Source organism: Sus scrofa, chromosome Y, assembly GCF_054392235.1.
Source record: "Sus scrofa isolate SSC_HxYL_T2T_F1_AM1 chromosome Y, Sscrofa_HxYL_maternal_Yorkshire_Landrace_v2.0, whole genome shotgun sequence".
Taxonomy (NCBI): domain Eukaryota; kingdom Metazoa; phylum Chordata; class Mammalia; order Artiodactyla; family Suidae; genus Sus; species Sus scrofa.
The window spans coordinates 16,866,798-16,881,623 of NC_139402.1; the positions used below are offsets into that span (position 1 = coordinate 16,866,798).

The window sequence follows — 14,826 nt, forward strand, 5'->3', positions numbered from 1 at the left end:
ATTTTCCTTTTTGAAACAGTTACAGCTAGGAGACATGTCAAATGCTCCTCTCTAATTATCAAGCATTTCAAATATTAAAAAACGGCAAAATAATCTGCCATTGAAAACAATTAAAATGACAAAAGGACAACCTGCAATGGGAGACAATTATTTCAGATGATGCAGCTAATAAGGTCGCAATCTCTAAAATCTAAAAACAACCTATACACCTCAACAACAAAACAGCCAATAATCCAGTGGCAACATGGGAAAGAGACCTGCATAGACATTTCTCCAAAGAGAATATACAGATGGCCAACAAGCACATAAAGAAATTCTCAACATCACTGTTTATTAGAGAAATGCAAATCTACACTACTATGAGGTATCACTTCACACCGGCCAGAATGGTCATCATTAACAAGTCCACACATGAGAAAAGGCTAGAGAGGGTATGGAGAAAAGAAAACTCTCTTACGCTGTGGGAGGAATGTAAATTGTTACAACCACTATGGAAAACACTATGGAAACACTTCAGAAAACTAAATATAGAAGTAGCATGTGACCCAGAAATCCCACTCTTGGGCATACACCTGGGGAGAAAAAAAAAAAAAAAAACTTTCCATGAAAAAGTTACATGCGCATGTATGTCCATTGCAGCACTATTCCCAAGAGCCAAGACATGGAAATAACCTAAATGACCGTTGGAAAGAATGGATTAAGGGATGTTGTATATATACACAATGCAACACCACTCAGCCATAAGAAAAGAACAGAATAATGCCATTTGCAGCAACACGGCTGGAACTGGAGACTCTCCTACTAAGTGAAGTAAGCCAGAAGGAGGAAGGCAAGCACAATATGACATCACTTATGTGTGGAATGTGACATATGGCACAACTGAAACTTTCCACAGGAAAGAAACCCATGCATTTGGACAACAGGGTTTTGGTTGCCAAGGGGGAGGGTGCAGGATTGTGATGGACTGGGATTCGGGGGTTGAAAATGCAAACTATTGCATGTGGAGTGGGTATGCAATGAGGTCATGCTGTATAGCAATGGGAACTATCTCTAGTCACTTTTGATGCAGCTTAATGTGAAACAAAGGATATGTATGTGTGTGGGTGTGGGTCTTGGGTGGGTGGGTGTGTGACTGGGCCACTTTGTGGCACAGTGTGAAATTGATAGAACACAGTTAACAAGCTATGATGGAAAAATCATTTTAGAAAAAGAAATGCAGCATCCCTTTACTCTTAACTGTGTCCAAAACAAAAAAATGTAATTGTAATATATACATGTAAGGATAACCTGACCCACTTGCTGTAGAGTTGGAAAATAAAAAAAAAAGGAAAGAAAAAAAGAATTTGAAAAATTAAAGAAAGAGATGCATTTGAATAAAAAAAAAAAGAAGATGAAGCTATGAAGATGAACATACAAGTTTATTGCTGAAATAACAGAATTGCAGGAATTTGGTGACATTTGCCAGCATAAATTTTCATCTTCACTCTCCTGCATAACCTATAGTCCTTTGATAGGTCAGTGGTAATTAGGTTGATGTTCAGATACGGAAGAGGACTGAGGGTATGGCCTTGAAAGCGAGGCAGCAGATGTGTCGATGGCCATTGGCATTGGGAACCATGGATGGGCTGCTGGTTGGTGATTAGACAGAGCCCCCTCAGTTGGTGATATATTCTGGAATCTGGTTGGCAAAGGAGAAGGCTCCACCCTCAGTCCAAAATAACCACTTGGGAAGTTAGAAATGCGGTGGTACTGAGAAATGGAAGTGGTAGTTGTAATGAAATTCACGATGTGGCCACTTGCTGGAGAGTAGCTGCTTTGTGAGTGCATGTGAAACGTGGTCAACTGACTAAAAATAGCATGTTGAGCCATGGCAATTTGTCCTGGTGGCCTGAATGATGGTGATGACGGAGAAGAAAGACCACTTCTAGTTGGGGTAGTTGTATTAGAAATTCTCTGGCTCATAGAAGGCCATCTTATTAAAGGCACATTTAGGTTTGTAGAGGTTGAAAATGCATCTTCTCCACGAGTTTCTGTTGCCACATCAGAATTATAGTTATCCACATCACCCCCTGTTCTAGAGCGCTTCTTGCTGCAACCTTGAAGTAGAGAAGCCGATACTGGAGAAGCATTTTTCACCCTGACTCTTCTTTTCATCCTCACCAACAGATGGGGACAGCCTCGTTTAAAATTTGGATTATGGTAGAACTGCAGCTAAAACCAAAAGAGAAAGGTATTTAGTGACCTTTTAAACAAAGATACGAGGACAAAGAATCCATACAAATCTGACTTGTTTCATCACACAGAGTTAATGTCAGGAAATAATACTCATCTATTATTAACATTATCAAAAATTTATGTAGTGGGAACAGGCAATTATGGTCCTTAAATAAAAATGCCTGGTGCATTTACAGTAACAGTATGAGGTTCAGGGGCTTGTATTGGGTGAGGTTCATCGAGAAGGCTCCAGGTGGCTAGGAAATTTCTCTATCACCCCAAATATTTTATGACCAAGTGGCCTTCAGTTGAAAAGCATAGCAGTACTTCATCCCACTTTCAAGGTCTACTATGACCCTATATGTATGAACATATTTGCAGATGTCCCTCTGTAAATAGTAACTGGACATTTCATAATACCTTGTTCCAAGCAGAGACTTCATTATCTTCTGCCAGAATGTTGGCTAGTGAGGCAGGTCTTTGAAAATTCCTTTGCAACTTAGTAAATCCATAAAGGTTAAGCTGTCGAACTAAGCTTTTCATACTCTCAGTTTCAAATATTCTGAAGGGAGCCTTTCTCTCCAGAACTTCTTTCTTGAAGCGTTCTTCATTAATCACGATCGAGGTTCCATTTTCATCCCACCAAATGGACTTAAATCGATCACTTTCAACAATTTCCCAAAGTTTTCTGGGAAAGGGCAGAGGAGGAAAATCATTATCTCCATCTGGTTCAGAGGCACACAATGTGTGGCATGGCTCTTTCGTCAGGGAGCCCTCAGTCAAAGCCTGGAAAGCTTTTTCTTCACTCTGAGACCTCAAGTCCAAGTCCCCAGTGATTGAGTTATCACACCATGGAGATGTAATGGAGGATTCTGAACCAGTTGGTGCATCTTTAGGAGACACACCTTGAATTTCTGAAGGAGCATGTGCCATCTCAGATAAATTTTTCTTCAGCTACTTTCCTCACCTGCATGGCTTTTGAACTCTGCAGTTTTAAATGCTGCTTCGGTAAGCCTACACAGATAAACTATCCAATCCATCACAGTGGTTGCCAGCCTGAGTAGCTGTGACATCACAAGACACAAGTCTCCTAGCAATCTGAGCATAACCTTCAGTCAGGGTTTACTTCTCTATGAAATTAGCCCAGTTAACATAAAATACGAGCTCCGTACTTAAACAGTAACCCAAAGAGAGAAAAAAAAAAGGAGATCAGCAAATGAGACCCCATTCCAATGGAATCTTTTTAATAAAAAAATCACATAAATAAATAAATCCATTTCATCCCTGAAGTAAACGCAAGTTCTCTCTTGTGCACATACGCACTTGTGCCTCTTAGGTAAGGCCTTGTAAATGGAAGAAAAAAAAATGGCAAAGTGAAACGAAAGTTATGCAGCTCTTGAGAGTGTATAACTAGAATCTGTGCAGTATTTATATTCAGAAAAACATAGCCAGTGTTCTCTGTTGGCTAGCTTGTTACAAAAGTGTTCTGATCTCTGCTGTGCTATGGGTTCAATCCCTGGCCTGGGAACTTCTGCATGCCCCAGGTACAGTCCACAAAATAAAAAGACAAAAAGAAAAGAAAAAAAGAAACAAATACACAATCAAAAACAAAACAAAACAAAACAAAAACACGACCTTTATCACTAACCAAGACATAGAAGGGCCCTGGGCACCAAGCAAAATATCTATAGCCATAGAGACAAAAAAGGTTGAGGGTTGCCTGTGTAGGAGAGGAAATTTGGGGAAGAACCATCCATAGGGTTTGAGATTTCCTTGTGGATTGATGACCATGAGAACTGGGGAATTGATGGGCGTACCACATTCTGAAGATTATGTATGCCATTGAACTGAATACTCTAAACCTTCCCATTGCTAAAAACTGACAGTGATCTGGTATCACTGATTTTATTATATAGAGTTTTCTGTGTATTCTACGTAAGTAGTCTGTGTGTTAAACAATATTCCAAACATTTTCCGTTAGGTTGCTGAGGGAGGAATGCACAAGACCAAATAGTGCACAAGAGGGATTTATTAGGGTCTCTGAGGGGGCTGGGTGGAGCTCAAGATGGCATCAGCCTTGACTGCAAGGAGGTGTTAGGCTTATAAAGCATCTGTGGTGGGAGTCTGTGGTTGGAGTCCACGGTGGGACCTTGCGGCAGGGAAAATGGAGAAGAAAGGGAAGGTCAAGGGAGGTGTAGGGACTCAAGACCCATGACAGAGCACAGCTAATCCTTGTAGGCAGTTAGTCTGTGCAGGCAGTTGCTTCCCTCAGGTCCTCGTTTCTTGCTGCCCAACTTGCACATCCACATTCTGGGAAGGGTGTCCACAGCAAGTCTCTCAGGTGAGCAGCAATAGTTGGGGTGTATGGCGGTCTGTCTCCATCCTCCAGGGCTCCTCTCATTCAAGCCTTCCATTATATGGGATAGGGATGAATGTCTACTCTTCTCTATCTGCTTCCTGCTGGCCTGGGGTGAGGAGTACTTGTGGATGGACATGGTACATGCTACCATAGAGGATGGGAAGAAAGGAAAAATAAGATTAAATAGGGGTGTGGGATGTAAGTTGATACTGGTATTGTTGGAGGAGTGTAGTTTTATCTGAGTAGGTTTTAACACGTGATGTGGTATTTACACGTAAATCACAGGAACTATTGGTCATAATACATGTTGTCTCCTTTCTGTTGCTATAAGAGAAGACCTTGTAAATATAAGGTTGCTGCTGCCAGCTGATGCTGCTTTGAGAACAACTGGTGTCATCAAGTCTGACAGGGCACATAAACCCTACGTTCTTGGCAATGCAAAGGCTTGCCTAAAATTACTTCCATAAGATTTCCTAGTCTTCCTTGGATGTCTGACCCACAGCTACTCCATTCTGCCTTTTCTCCCTTTTGGCCCATGCAGATGCCATGGTCAGTGATCTCTGTATTTCTAGATGAGAGAAGATGCAAGAATTTGGGCCCATAGAGATCCTCACCTGAAATCAGTCTGAAGGCCTGTGCCTCACTCCTGGTCGCCTCCCTGAGCTCTGCTCAGCAGGTGCTGCAGGTCAACAGCTGCTGTGCCTCAAGTTTTCCTGCACAGAGAGCCTCTAGGCAAGTGCTAACTTGAGGTCACAGTTGGCCATACTCCCCCATGGTCGGACATTTGGCCATAGTTTGGGGAGGCATTTCATGACCATTTCATCTCACAGTGCCAGCAATGAACATTGCTAGGTCTGGCAATGATGTCACAGATAGGCCATTAAATGTGCTAGTCCTGGACAAGGCCATACTAGGAGTAGCCAAAGGTCTCTGGACCACCCATCTTCCTCGTCTATTATGGTCCTGGAAAACATTCCCTCTTGTTGCATGTTCCCATATCGAGAGATCAATGCTCTCATATGGAACCACATATCATTTTCAGTGACTCAGTTACACTTCTGGAAATGCAAGAAATAGCAATTTTGTGAAGACAGTGAATAAAACATAAACCTAGAAACTCTCATGCTGAGAGAAGGAAGTCAGAAAGAGAAAGACAAACACCACATGATAACACTTATATCTGGTGTCTATTTTAGAGCACAAGTGAAGCTTTCCACAGAAGAGAAAAACATGGAATTTGAGAATAGACTTGTGGTTTCCAGGGGGAGGGGGACTGGGACAGAGTGGGATTGAGTGGGAGCTTGGGGTTGATTGATGCAGTCTCCTGCCTTCGGAATGGATAAGCAGTGAGATCCTGCTGTGTAGCCCTGGGAACTATGTCTCCTCACTTGTGATGGAGCATGATAATGTGAGAAAATAATGTAAACATGTCTGTGTACCTGGCTCACCATGCTGTGCAGTAGGAAATATAACAATATATTTGTGTCAATAAAAACAAATTAACCGATTCTGGTAAGGAGTGGAAAAACATAAGAAAATATTTGTGGCCTCTTAAAAAAATGTGGAAAGCAGTATTCATAAAGTCATAAATGAAAATTGAAAAGCTTCACACAAAACAGCCCTGTTTTATCGCTGTTCAGCTGGATTAGTCTGTTCCTTCTCTTTAAAGGAAATTTTATTCTGGCTTGTCCACTCAGCTGTATTCCCCAGTGTTCTTAGGCTGGTTATCCCTAGATAGTTTAAACATTCCCAACACAAGGGAGCCTTTAAATTTCGATTAATGTAGCCCAGAAGAGTTATGTCACTTGGCTGAAGTCTTACTTGCTGATTGAGCTTGAGTAACAGTTGAAGGAAACATAATTGTGCCCTTGTGAGAGCAGGTATTAGTTGAACAGGTGAGGGGATCCCACCTAGGAACATCACTGAGAAGAGCCTTGGAGGGGAGAAACCCACCAAGGTAGATGAGAAGGTCAACAAATGACCATGTGGTCGGGGGGGGGGGGACTCTTGGCATAGTGGTCTCCTTCTGATGGTGACTTCTTTTTGTCCAGGCATTGGTGTTTTTGTTATTAGGGCCTTGTTTTAGGGTGAGTTTGATGTCAGTAGTTCTCTCTGTAGACCAGTGCAATGTGGATGTCCTTCTTAAGAGGGAACTAGAGATTTTCAGAGTTATTTTATTCACTTTGCTTGTGCATATGGTACTTAAGTATTCCCGATAAGAGACCTTCCATCTAGGCTGGAGACAACCCTTTAAATGATACTTTCCCAGAATGTATAACCCCCTGGTTATCGTGGGGCATCAGATATTCTCGCAGAGACAGATTGCAGCACTCAGCTTCCCATGCTGAGACTATGTTCTTTGTACCCCCCTTAAACATTGAAATATTGTAACACAGCCTCAAAGAACTATTTGGGAAGTGAGTTTTAGAAAGTGAACCCTAACCTCAAAACACAGAACTAGAGTGTGAGTCACAAGATTGTCTCTAAAATGATCCTCATTTTCACCAGATATTGTCAACCTAGACCTGTAGAAGGAATACCCCAAATGGAGAACATATTTTCAAAGCATTTCTTTTCATTAATGGGTTTTCTGGGGAGCCAGGAAGAACCAAGCTGCCTCTTGGATTTCCCACAGTCATGGCTCTTGAATTCACAGCTGTTGCTTACCTATCTTCCCTCCTCTGATTTAGGGGCACACTTTTCCCATGCTGCAAGGTCATCAGGTTGGCAAATGTCTGAGAAGGAGGGAGTAAGTTGTGAGCTATATCTTTATAGATTGGGTTCATACCTTCCATCCGACAATTTCTCCCCTGTAACACGGTAATTTACACTTAGGAAATTTGCAAATACACACACACACACACACACAGAGAGAGAGAGAATGCAAATTTTAAACACCTGGCCAAGTAGAATCTCACTTTATTGTAAAACATTACCTAGTCACTCAACCAACGTAACAAAGGATTTCAAAAGCAAATACAAATTAAAGGCCAATCGATTCATGTAACCTGTTATCAAGAGTATGAACAAGGTAAGGTTAAGAAGGTTCAGAAACCTTTCTTTTAGCAGAGAGGCAGAAACCTAATTCAAGTTTTACACGAGCTTACCTTTAAAGTCAGTTTATTTTTTAACTTTAAAAAATAAAGTAGTCCCGACCAAGCTTGAAAATCCTGTCTAGTGTCCACTTCGCAGAAATCTTCCATCACTTTGTGTGTCTGTATTTTTCTATCTGCTACCTTTCCATTCAAAATAACAAGCTACACGACAGACTTACTTTCTGTTCCCTTAATAAAATGCAATTCCATTCCTCCTTCCTTCTTTACTGAAAACACAACGTCTACTTCTCTGGATGGACTTTTTATCATTTCTAAAAAAGTATGTGTTTCCTGGTACAGAACATCACAGCAAAGCACCAAAACACCGATAAAAGTCTTAGGTGATGTTGCTGTCCCTTCTTAGTAACTGAAGCCTCAGCATCCGATTTGACTTTTATCAAACCTAGGTGCAATAAGAAAAGCTTCTGCCAATGACTCTGAAGACATGCCCATATAAGTTAGATCAACATACTTAACTTTAATATCAGATGTTAATTTAACACGGAATATTTTCCAGTTCATGTGAATCTAAAATTACCTTACCTTATGTACTTTGGGAGTTTGTATAAGAGCTTAATTTCCTTCAAGCCAATTAAGTAGAGCTTTTTGATGAAGTAATTTTGGCAAGGCCATACATGCACAACACAAACAATGATACATACAAAACAGGAAGCTCAGATTTCCCATTCCAAAGTCTCAGCCATGAATAAGGTACACCTGTGTGAAACCCATCAGCTACAAGAGACACTGGCTTCAAATTGGGTTCCTGAAAGATGGAACAAATCAAGGTCACTTGTCTAGGTGGCTAAACATCTTTTAATAATGTTTACAGAAAAAGACATACGATTTCTCCTTGACCCTAAGAATTCAACTTGCAAAATGTACCCCTATTCCTGAAATTTCTATTTCAGAAAGATGGTGGAGCTAAGGCTTCCAGATGTCCAGGCAGAACACCTGCATCTCAAGGACACAGGCAAATTTCTCTTGGGATGACTTTGTCTCCTTAAGGGCAGAAAACATTTCCCTCAGAACTTAGGAGCCTCTTCCCTGAGTCTTAAAGGCCCTGTCAATTAGTCCAGGCCTGGAGTTTGTGGGCCCTGTCCTGATATTTGTAGATGTGTCTGTCAGGGGAAGCCTGGCTGATAAAAGGGACTGCACGAATGGCATGCCCTTCACTGGTCCCCGGGTCTGGATTAGTTTAGTGTTCGGGTCAGACATGGGAAGGGGACATGGACCCTGGTTATGCCTACGATTCCATTAGTGACTTCGGTCAGGGGCCTGTATTGAGGTTGGCAGAGGTTTGCAGACTGGTCTTTTAACTCAGTTTGAATGGGAGCAAGCTGCTGAGCTATGGAATGGGTGGAGGTATCCCACACCCAGGGCAAAAGAACGGAGGCTGGGAGAGGTAGCTTATCATGTTCTAGATGAGCAAGGGGGAGGAGAGAGGGCTCGGAAAGAGAGACAGGAGTGAGAAGTCTGAGGGAGGCTCTGAAATTAGATAAAATATCTCTGCCAAGAGTTGGGGCTGGGCACTTGGTTAATATCAGGAAAGAACAGCTAAAGGGTGTCCCTGCTGAGGTGCAGGTTAGAAGGGGCTTTGGTAAGGGTTTGGAGATGAGACCACCAACATGCACAATAGAGACTTGAGAGGGGTGTTTGTGACCTGTTAATTCAGGTTGTGCTGAGTAAGTGGCCCCTGTGTTGATAAGAAAGGATACCAGCTTACCTACAACTAGCAGAGTTACCTGGTGCTTCACCCAAGGAGTAGTTGTGGGTCCGGGATCCAGGGGTTTCCAGGGCACCCTCAGTCTTCTGTGATCCTGCCAAGGTGGCTTGGCCTGTTGAGGTCCAAGGATTCTGGTCTCTCTGCAGGGAGGGGTGTGGCCCTCCCCTGAGAGGTTTCCTGTGGCCTCTCTTATCACACCTGCAGCAGGGGCCTGGAGTGCCTTAGAGCCATTGTCCAGGGGAGAGAGCTGATATTTGGGGGAGCCCTGAATGGCAGTTGCCTGCATTTTGTATTTAGCCCGATCTCTTTTTAAGTGTTGGCTTTCAGCCTCTTTATGCTGATTATTAAAGACCTTGAAGGTGAGGGTGAGGACATCCTGCTGAGGGGTTTGAGGCCCATCCTCCCACTTTTGTAATCTGTGCCTTATGTCAGGGACAGACTGAGAGATGAAGGGAGTGTGGAAGGAAAGATTCCCTCCAAATGGGAAAGGTCTAACTATGTATCTTTTTGAAGTGCCTCTGTTAATCAGGAAGGAGAGCAGGTTTTTCATGTGGGCTTTGATGAATTTCTTCTTCTTTTTTTAGTTAAGACCTGCTTCACATAGTCCTCCTATGAGACAAGTTACCATGTGACTCTGGTGTCTGAAGGCCTGGGAATCGACTGGAGAGTCCCAGTTTGGATCCTGTCTTGGGACTGCTACCGCCCGCACTCTTTGGTTCTTGTTTTGCCAGCAGAGGTCATCTGTGTGGGCCTGAGTGGCTAAGCAGACCCTTTCCCTTTCCGCAAGGTCGAGGAGGAAGGATAAGGCGACATCAACACCATGGCAGGTAAGGTCACAGTACTGAGTGATTTGTTCAAATTCCTTAAATGTAGATGGAGGGATCAGAAGAGAAGGAGTCTCATCTTTTTGTTTTTCAATTTAAGTGGGAGGGGTTGGACATGGAAATAGGGACATGGACCTGGACAATCCCTCCAGTGCTGGCAACTCCCCCTCAAGGGACCAAAGGAGCTGGTTGGGAGGTGTTTGGAGAAGGAGGAAGCTGGGTACAGAACTGTGAATGAGGAGGAGAGAGAGAGAGGGGTTAGGATGGGGAGAAGCTGAGGACAACTTGGGTAGGGGAGTGGAGGATTTTGTGTTGGGGGGGAGCTGGAGGCATGGAGAGATTTGTATTGTGGAGAAGATTGGTCTGCAGGATCAAAGCAGGAGCTGTCAGAATGAGAGGGAATATGACATGAATGATGGAGAAGAATTTGAAATGTGAAACAGGGAGAACAGAGGGAGGCCTGTGGGCTGACAGCGCCTTTCATTCCACTCGTCATTACAGTGACAAATGTTATTGAGGTCACTCAAGCTATTTACATTGAATGTGGACTTGTGGTTGCCAAGGGGGAGAGGGAGAGGGAGGGAGTGGGATGGATGGGGTGCTTGGGGTTAATAGATGCCTTCTAGTGCCTTTGGATTGGATTAGCAAAGGGATCTTGCTGTGTAGCCCTAGGAAATCTGTCTGGTCCCTCAGGGTGGAGCATGATAAAGGGAGAAAAAAGAATGCATACATGCATGTGGAAGGGGCTCACCACTCTGTACAGTGATGAAGCAGAACATGAACAGAACACGGTGGACCAGCTATAATGGAAAAACAAATACAACATCACTATAGAAAAAAATTGAAAGTGGCATTTTGGGAGCATTGAGAGCCATTAGCTAATGTTTATCCTGTGCACACGGAGTTACAGAAGAAGTAAAGATGCTTGGACGTAACATTTCCTCTTAGGAATACCTAAATTCCGTAAGAGGCAACCAAGAGGTGTGTTCTGTGGAGGAGTGGAGGGCTTCTTCACCATGATGAGGACTAAGAGGGGACGTGGGCTAAGGAAGGGGCCACCTTAGGGAGTGCCACTTCTTAGGCTGAGTGTCTCTAAAGTCTGGATAGTGGATGCTGAGGGACAGAGAGAGAGGTTTTGCACTGATGTGGGTGTCCCCAGATGAGAGGGATGGGGCCAAGTGTCTATGCATTCTACAAACCTAGGGTGATGCTTTGTTGCAGAAGGTTGTACTCTGATGTGCCAGAGGAACTGGGGCCCAAGAGCCATGCTGACAGGAGACCCAGAAAAGTGATATTTTCTCATCCAAGTATAAGAAGGTAAGTGCTGGATGCAGAATCAGTCATGGAAAGGTGGAATTCCCCGTTAGGGGTTCCTGCCTGGCTGAGCAGGAGAGGACTGGTGCAGAGGTGCCTGGATCAGGGACCCAAACCTGGGTGGGTTCCAGAGGTTAAGCCAGGAAGAGCTGCCCCTGCCTGCTGCTCTCTGGCTTTCAAACCCAGGAGTTTGGGGCCCCACTGATCTGATTCCCATTCTCGTATCATGCCCGCTTGGGGTTTAGCACCATATGTGAAGTTTGCTGAGGGAGGAGTGGGCAAGGGCATTTGATAAACAGGAGAGATTTATTAATGGCTCAGGAGGGCACCAGCCTTGACTGTGAGGAGGGACTAGGCTTATAAAGGATCTGTGGCAGGAATCTGCGGTGGGAGTTCATGGCAGGATCTTTGATGGGAACAATGAAGAAAGAGGAGGGGAAGGTCAAGGGAGGAGTAGGGGGTCAAGTCCCATGACAGAGAGCAGTTCATCACTATAGAAGTTAACATATGCCTCCAGGTGTTTTCCTCAGTCCGTTGGTTCTTGCTGCTCAAACGGAGCATCCAATTCTGGGAGAGGTTGTCCATAGCAGGTCTCCAAGTTGAACAGCCATATATGGGATCAATGGGGGTCTGTCTCCACGCTGCTGGGAACCTCACATTTTCATAGTCATATTAGCACAGCAAATACGATTCTTGTTGGTATGTCTATCAATATATGCTAAGCATTCATGAAGTAGAGATTTTGTGTTTATGTAAGGCCCATACCATTAAGGAAATACAACAAGTAGGAGATAAGTCATAACAAGAGAGTTTATAAGAAAAACGACTTGTATGTGTGTAAGAGGAAACTTGCCATTCTTGAAAGAGCCAAAGGATATAATCCAAGATTACATGGAATCATAGTCTTTTTTTTTTCTTTTGTTAGAACAGGAAATAGGCGGCGGGGTTTTGGTGAGGAAGTAACAAGGGCATAGAGTCAGGAGCATTGAGGTTTCCCATAGGTTTTGTGACCAGGAAATGGCCAGGGGATGTGTGAGAAGGCTAGGCCTTCCTGGCATTATGGGGTTGCAGGTTTCCTAGGGGCTTGTGGCTGAGGTAACCAGTGTCAGGCTTAGCCTCAGGCTATAAAAGATGCATATGAGGAAAGGGTGAGAATGTTCCAAGATAGGGTCATGGAGGGGTAGGTGGAGAGGGTGAGAATTTGCCAAGGTATGGTGTGGGGTGAAACCAACAAAGCCAAAAGATAATCAGGGCCATCATTGTTCCAGAGAGTTGGTTCTTATTTGGAAAATATAAGGGTCTCAGCAGTTTGGGTGCATTGATCTGGTTTTCTGAACATTACTGTGTAGGAGTCCAGAAATATAGGAGTATCAACATAAAATAGGACCTAGATTTTATGAAGTGGTCTTAATATGGGATAACAAGCTGCTCCTTTGCACAATGAGACCTCATGTTTGGTAAGAATTTCTGTGGCTTCATGGCTGAAAGAAGTATTACAAAAATGTTGTGAGTGGTTTCCCATTCCAGCTTTGGTAAATATTTAATATGTGTCAAAAATACATGATGCTTTCCATATTTATCACATTTAAGGACGGAATATTTTCACAACTAGAAAGAGTGTCTAGTTTGGCACTATGTCTTAGTGTAATGCAGTTCTTAAGTCAGAATGCTTTGTATTAACAAATGGTCGTGAATTTTCCTTTCATTAAACATTTCGTGAAGACAGACTCCACGAAATAAAGTTTCATGAAATTTGACAGTGATTACTTCTGATTTTTTTTTTTTTTTTTGGAGAATGTTAGTGTCTATTTTCTTTACAGGACATCCCCTTAGATTTACACATGCAGATTTTGTGGGGGATTGGCTGATAATATATTATGTATATGTGAAAAAAATAGGAGTTCATGTTAAGAATTTAAAATGCGTCATTAAACCGTGGCTGAGAATTTTGGGGTGCTAGAATGGCTGGATCATATATGAAAGAAGTCACCTTTGTGGCTATCAGGGGAAGAGAGCCTAATTCAGGTGTCTCTGAGCTCCAAATTGCAAACTCTACCTTGAATCACAACCATAGGAGAGAGTGAAAAGTTTTACCTTGAAAAGACGCCTTTAATATGTTGTATGAACTTACCTGTATAACGAATGAGATTTAGTTTGGGCTTTGCATCTCTTTACTATTTAGCATTGATGCACAGTGGTTTCCTTTCTCTTAGTCATGTGAAGCTTTCCTAAATTGGATGGTAATATTGTCTTTAATCATATATATGTGTGTACACATACACACACACATATATTTCTCAAAGGAATTTATCACATCTGTAGTTGTATAATGATCATAACAATCTGAATCCACAGGATTTCCATCCCAAAGCCCAAGCACATCCCACCACCCACCAAACTGTCTCCTCCAGAGACCACAATTTTTTTCAATGTCTGTGAGTCAGCATCTCTTCTGCAGAGAAGTTCAGTCTATCCTTTTTTCAGATTCCACAGATCAGTGAAAGCATTTGTTGTTGGTGTCTCATTGTATGGCTGACTTCACTTAGCATGATCGTTTCTAGGTCCATCCATGTTGCAAAAAAATGCCAGTATTTTGCTCCTTTTAAAGGCTGAGTAATATTCCATTGTGTATATGTACCACATCTTCTTGATCCACTTCTCTGTTGATGGACATTTAGGTTGTTTCCATGTCTTGGCTATTGAAAATAGTGCTGCAATGAACATTGGAGTGCATATGTCTTTGTGAGTCATGGCTTTTTTGGGTAGATGCCCAGGAGTGGGATTGCTGGATCCAATGGGAGTTCTGTGTTTACTTTTCTGAGCACTCTCCATACTGCTTCCCACAGTGGTTGCACCAACTGACAATCCCACCAACAGTGTACTAGGGTTCCTTTTTCTCCACACCCTCTCCAGCACTGATTGTTTGTAGATTTTGGATGATGGGCATTCTGGCTGGTGTAAGGTGGTACCTCAGAGAGGTTTCGATTTGCATCTCTCTAATAATGAGTGATGTTGAACATCCTTTCATGTGTTTCTTGGCCATCTGTATGTCTTCTTTGGAGAACTGTCTGTTTAGATCTTCTTCCCGTTTTTCGATGGGGTTGTTTGTTTTGTGGGTGTGGAGCTGCAGAAGGTGTTTATAAATTTTGGGCATGAATGCCTTGTCAGTCCCTTCACTTGCAAAGATTTTCTCCCATTCTGTGGGTTGTCTTTTTTGTTTTGTTTAGGGTTTCCTTTGCTGTGCAGAAGCGTTGAAGTTTGATTAGGTCCCATTTGTACCTTTTTGTTTGTGTT

General features: G+C 42.9%; 1 protein-coding gene across 1 annotated transcript in view; it reads right to left on the reverse strand.

The window, feature by feature from the left end:
- Positions 1-1,515: 1,515 nt before the first annotated feature.
- The window catches only part of LOC146394408 (uncharacterized), a 61,378-nt gene continuing 48,067 nt past the window's right edge, over positions 1,516-14,826 (reverse strand). Inside the window, exons 5-8 of the mRNA XM_085009149.1 lie at positions 7,241-7,383; positions 2,635-2,902; positions 2,041-2,211; positions 1,516-1,653 (exon numbers count right to left, since the gene is read on the reverse strand). Of these exons, the coding sequence (XP_084865275.1) occupies positions 1,516-1,653; positions 2,041-2,211; positions 2,635-2,902; positions 7,241-7,383 (720 nt within the window). The remainder of the gene's footprint in view (positions 1,654-2,040; positions 2,212-2,634; positions 2,903-7,240; positions 7,384-14,826) is intronic.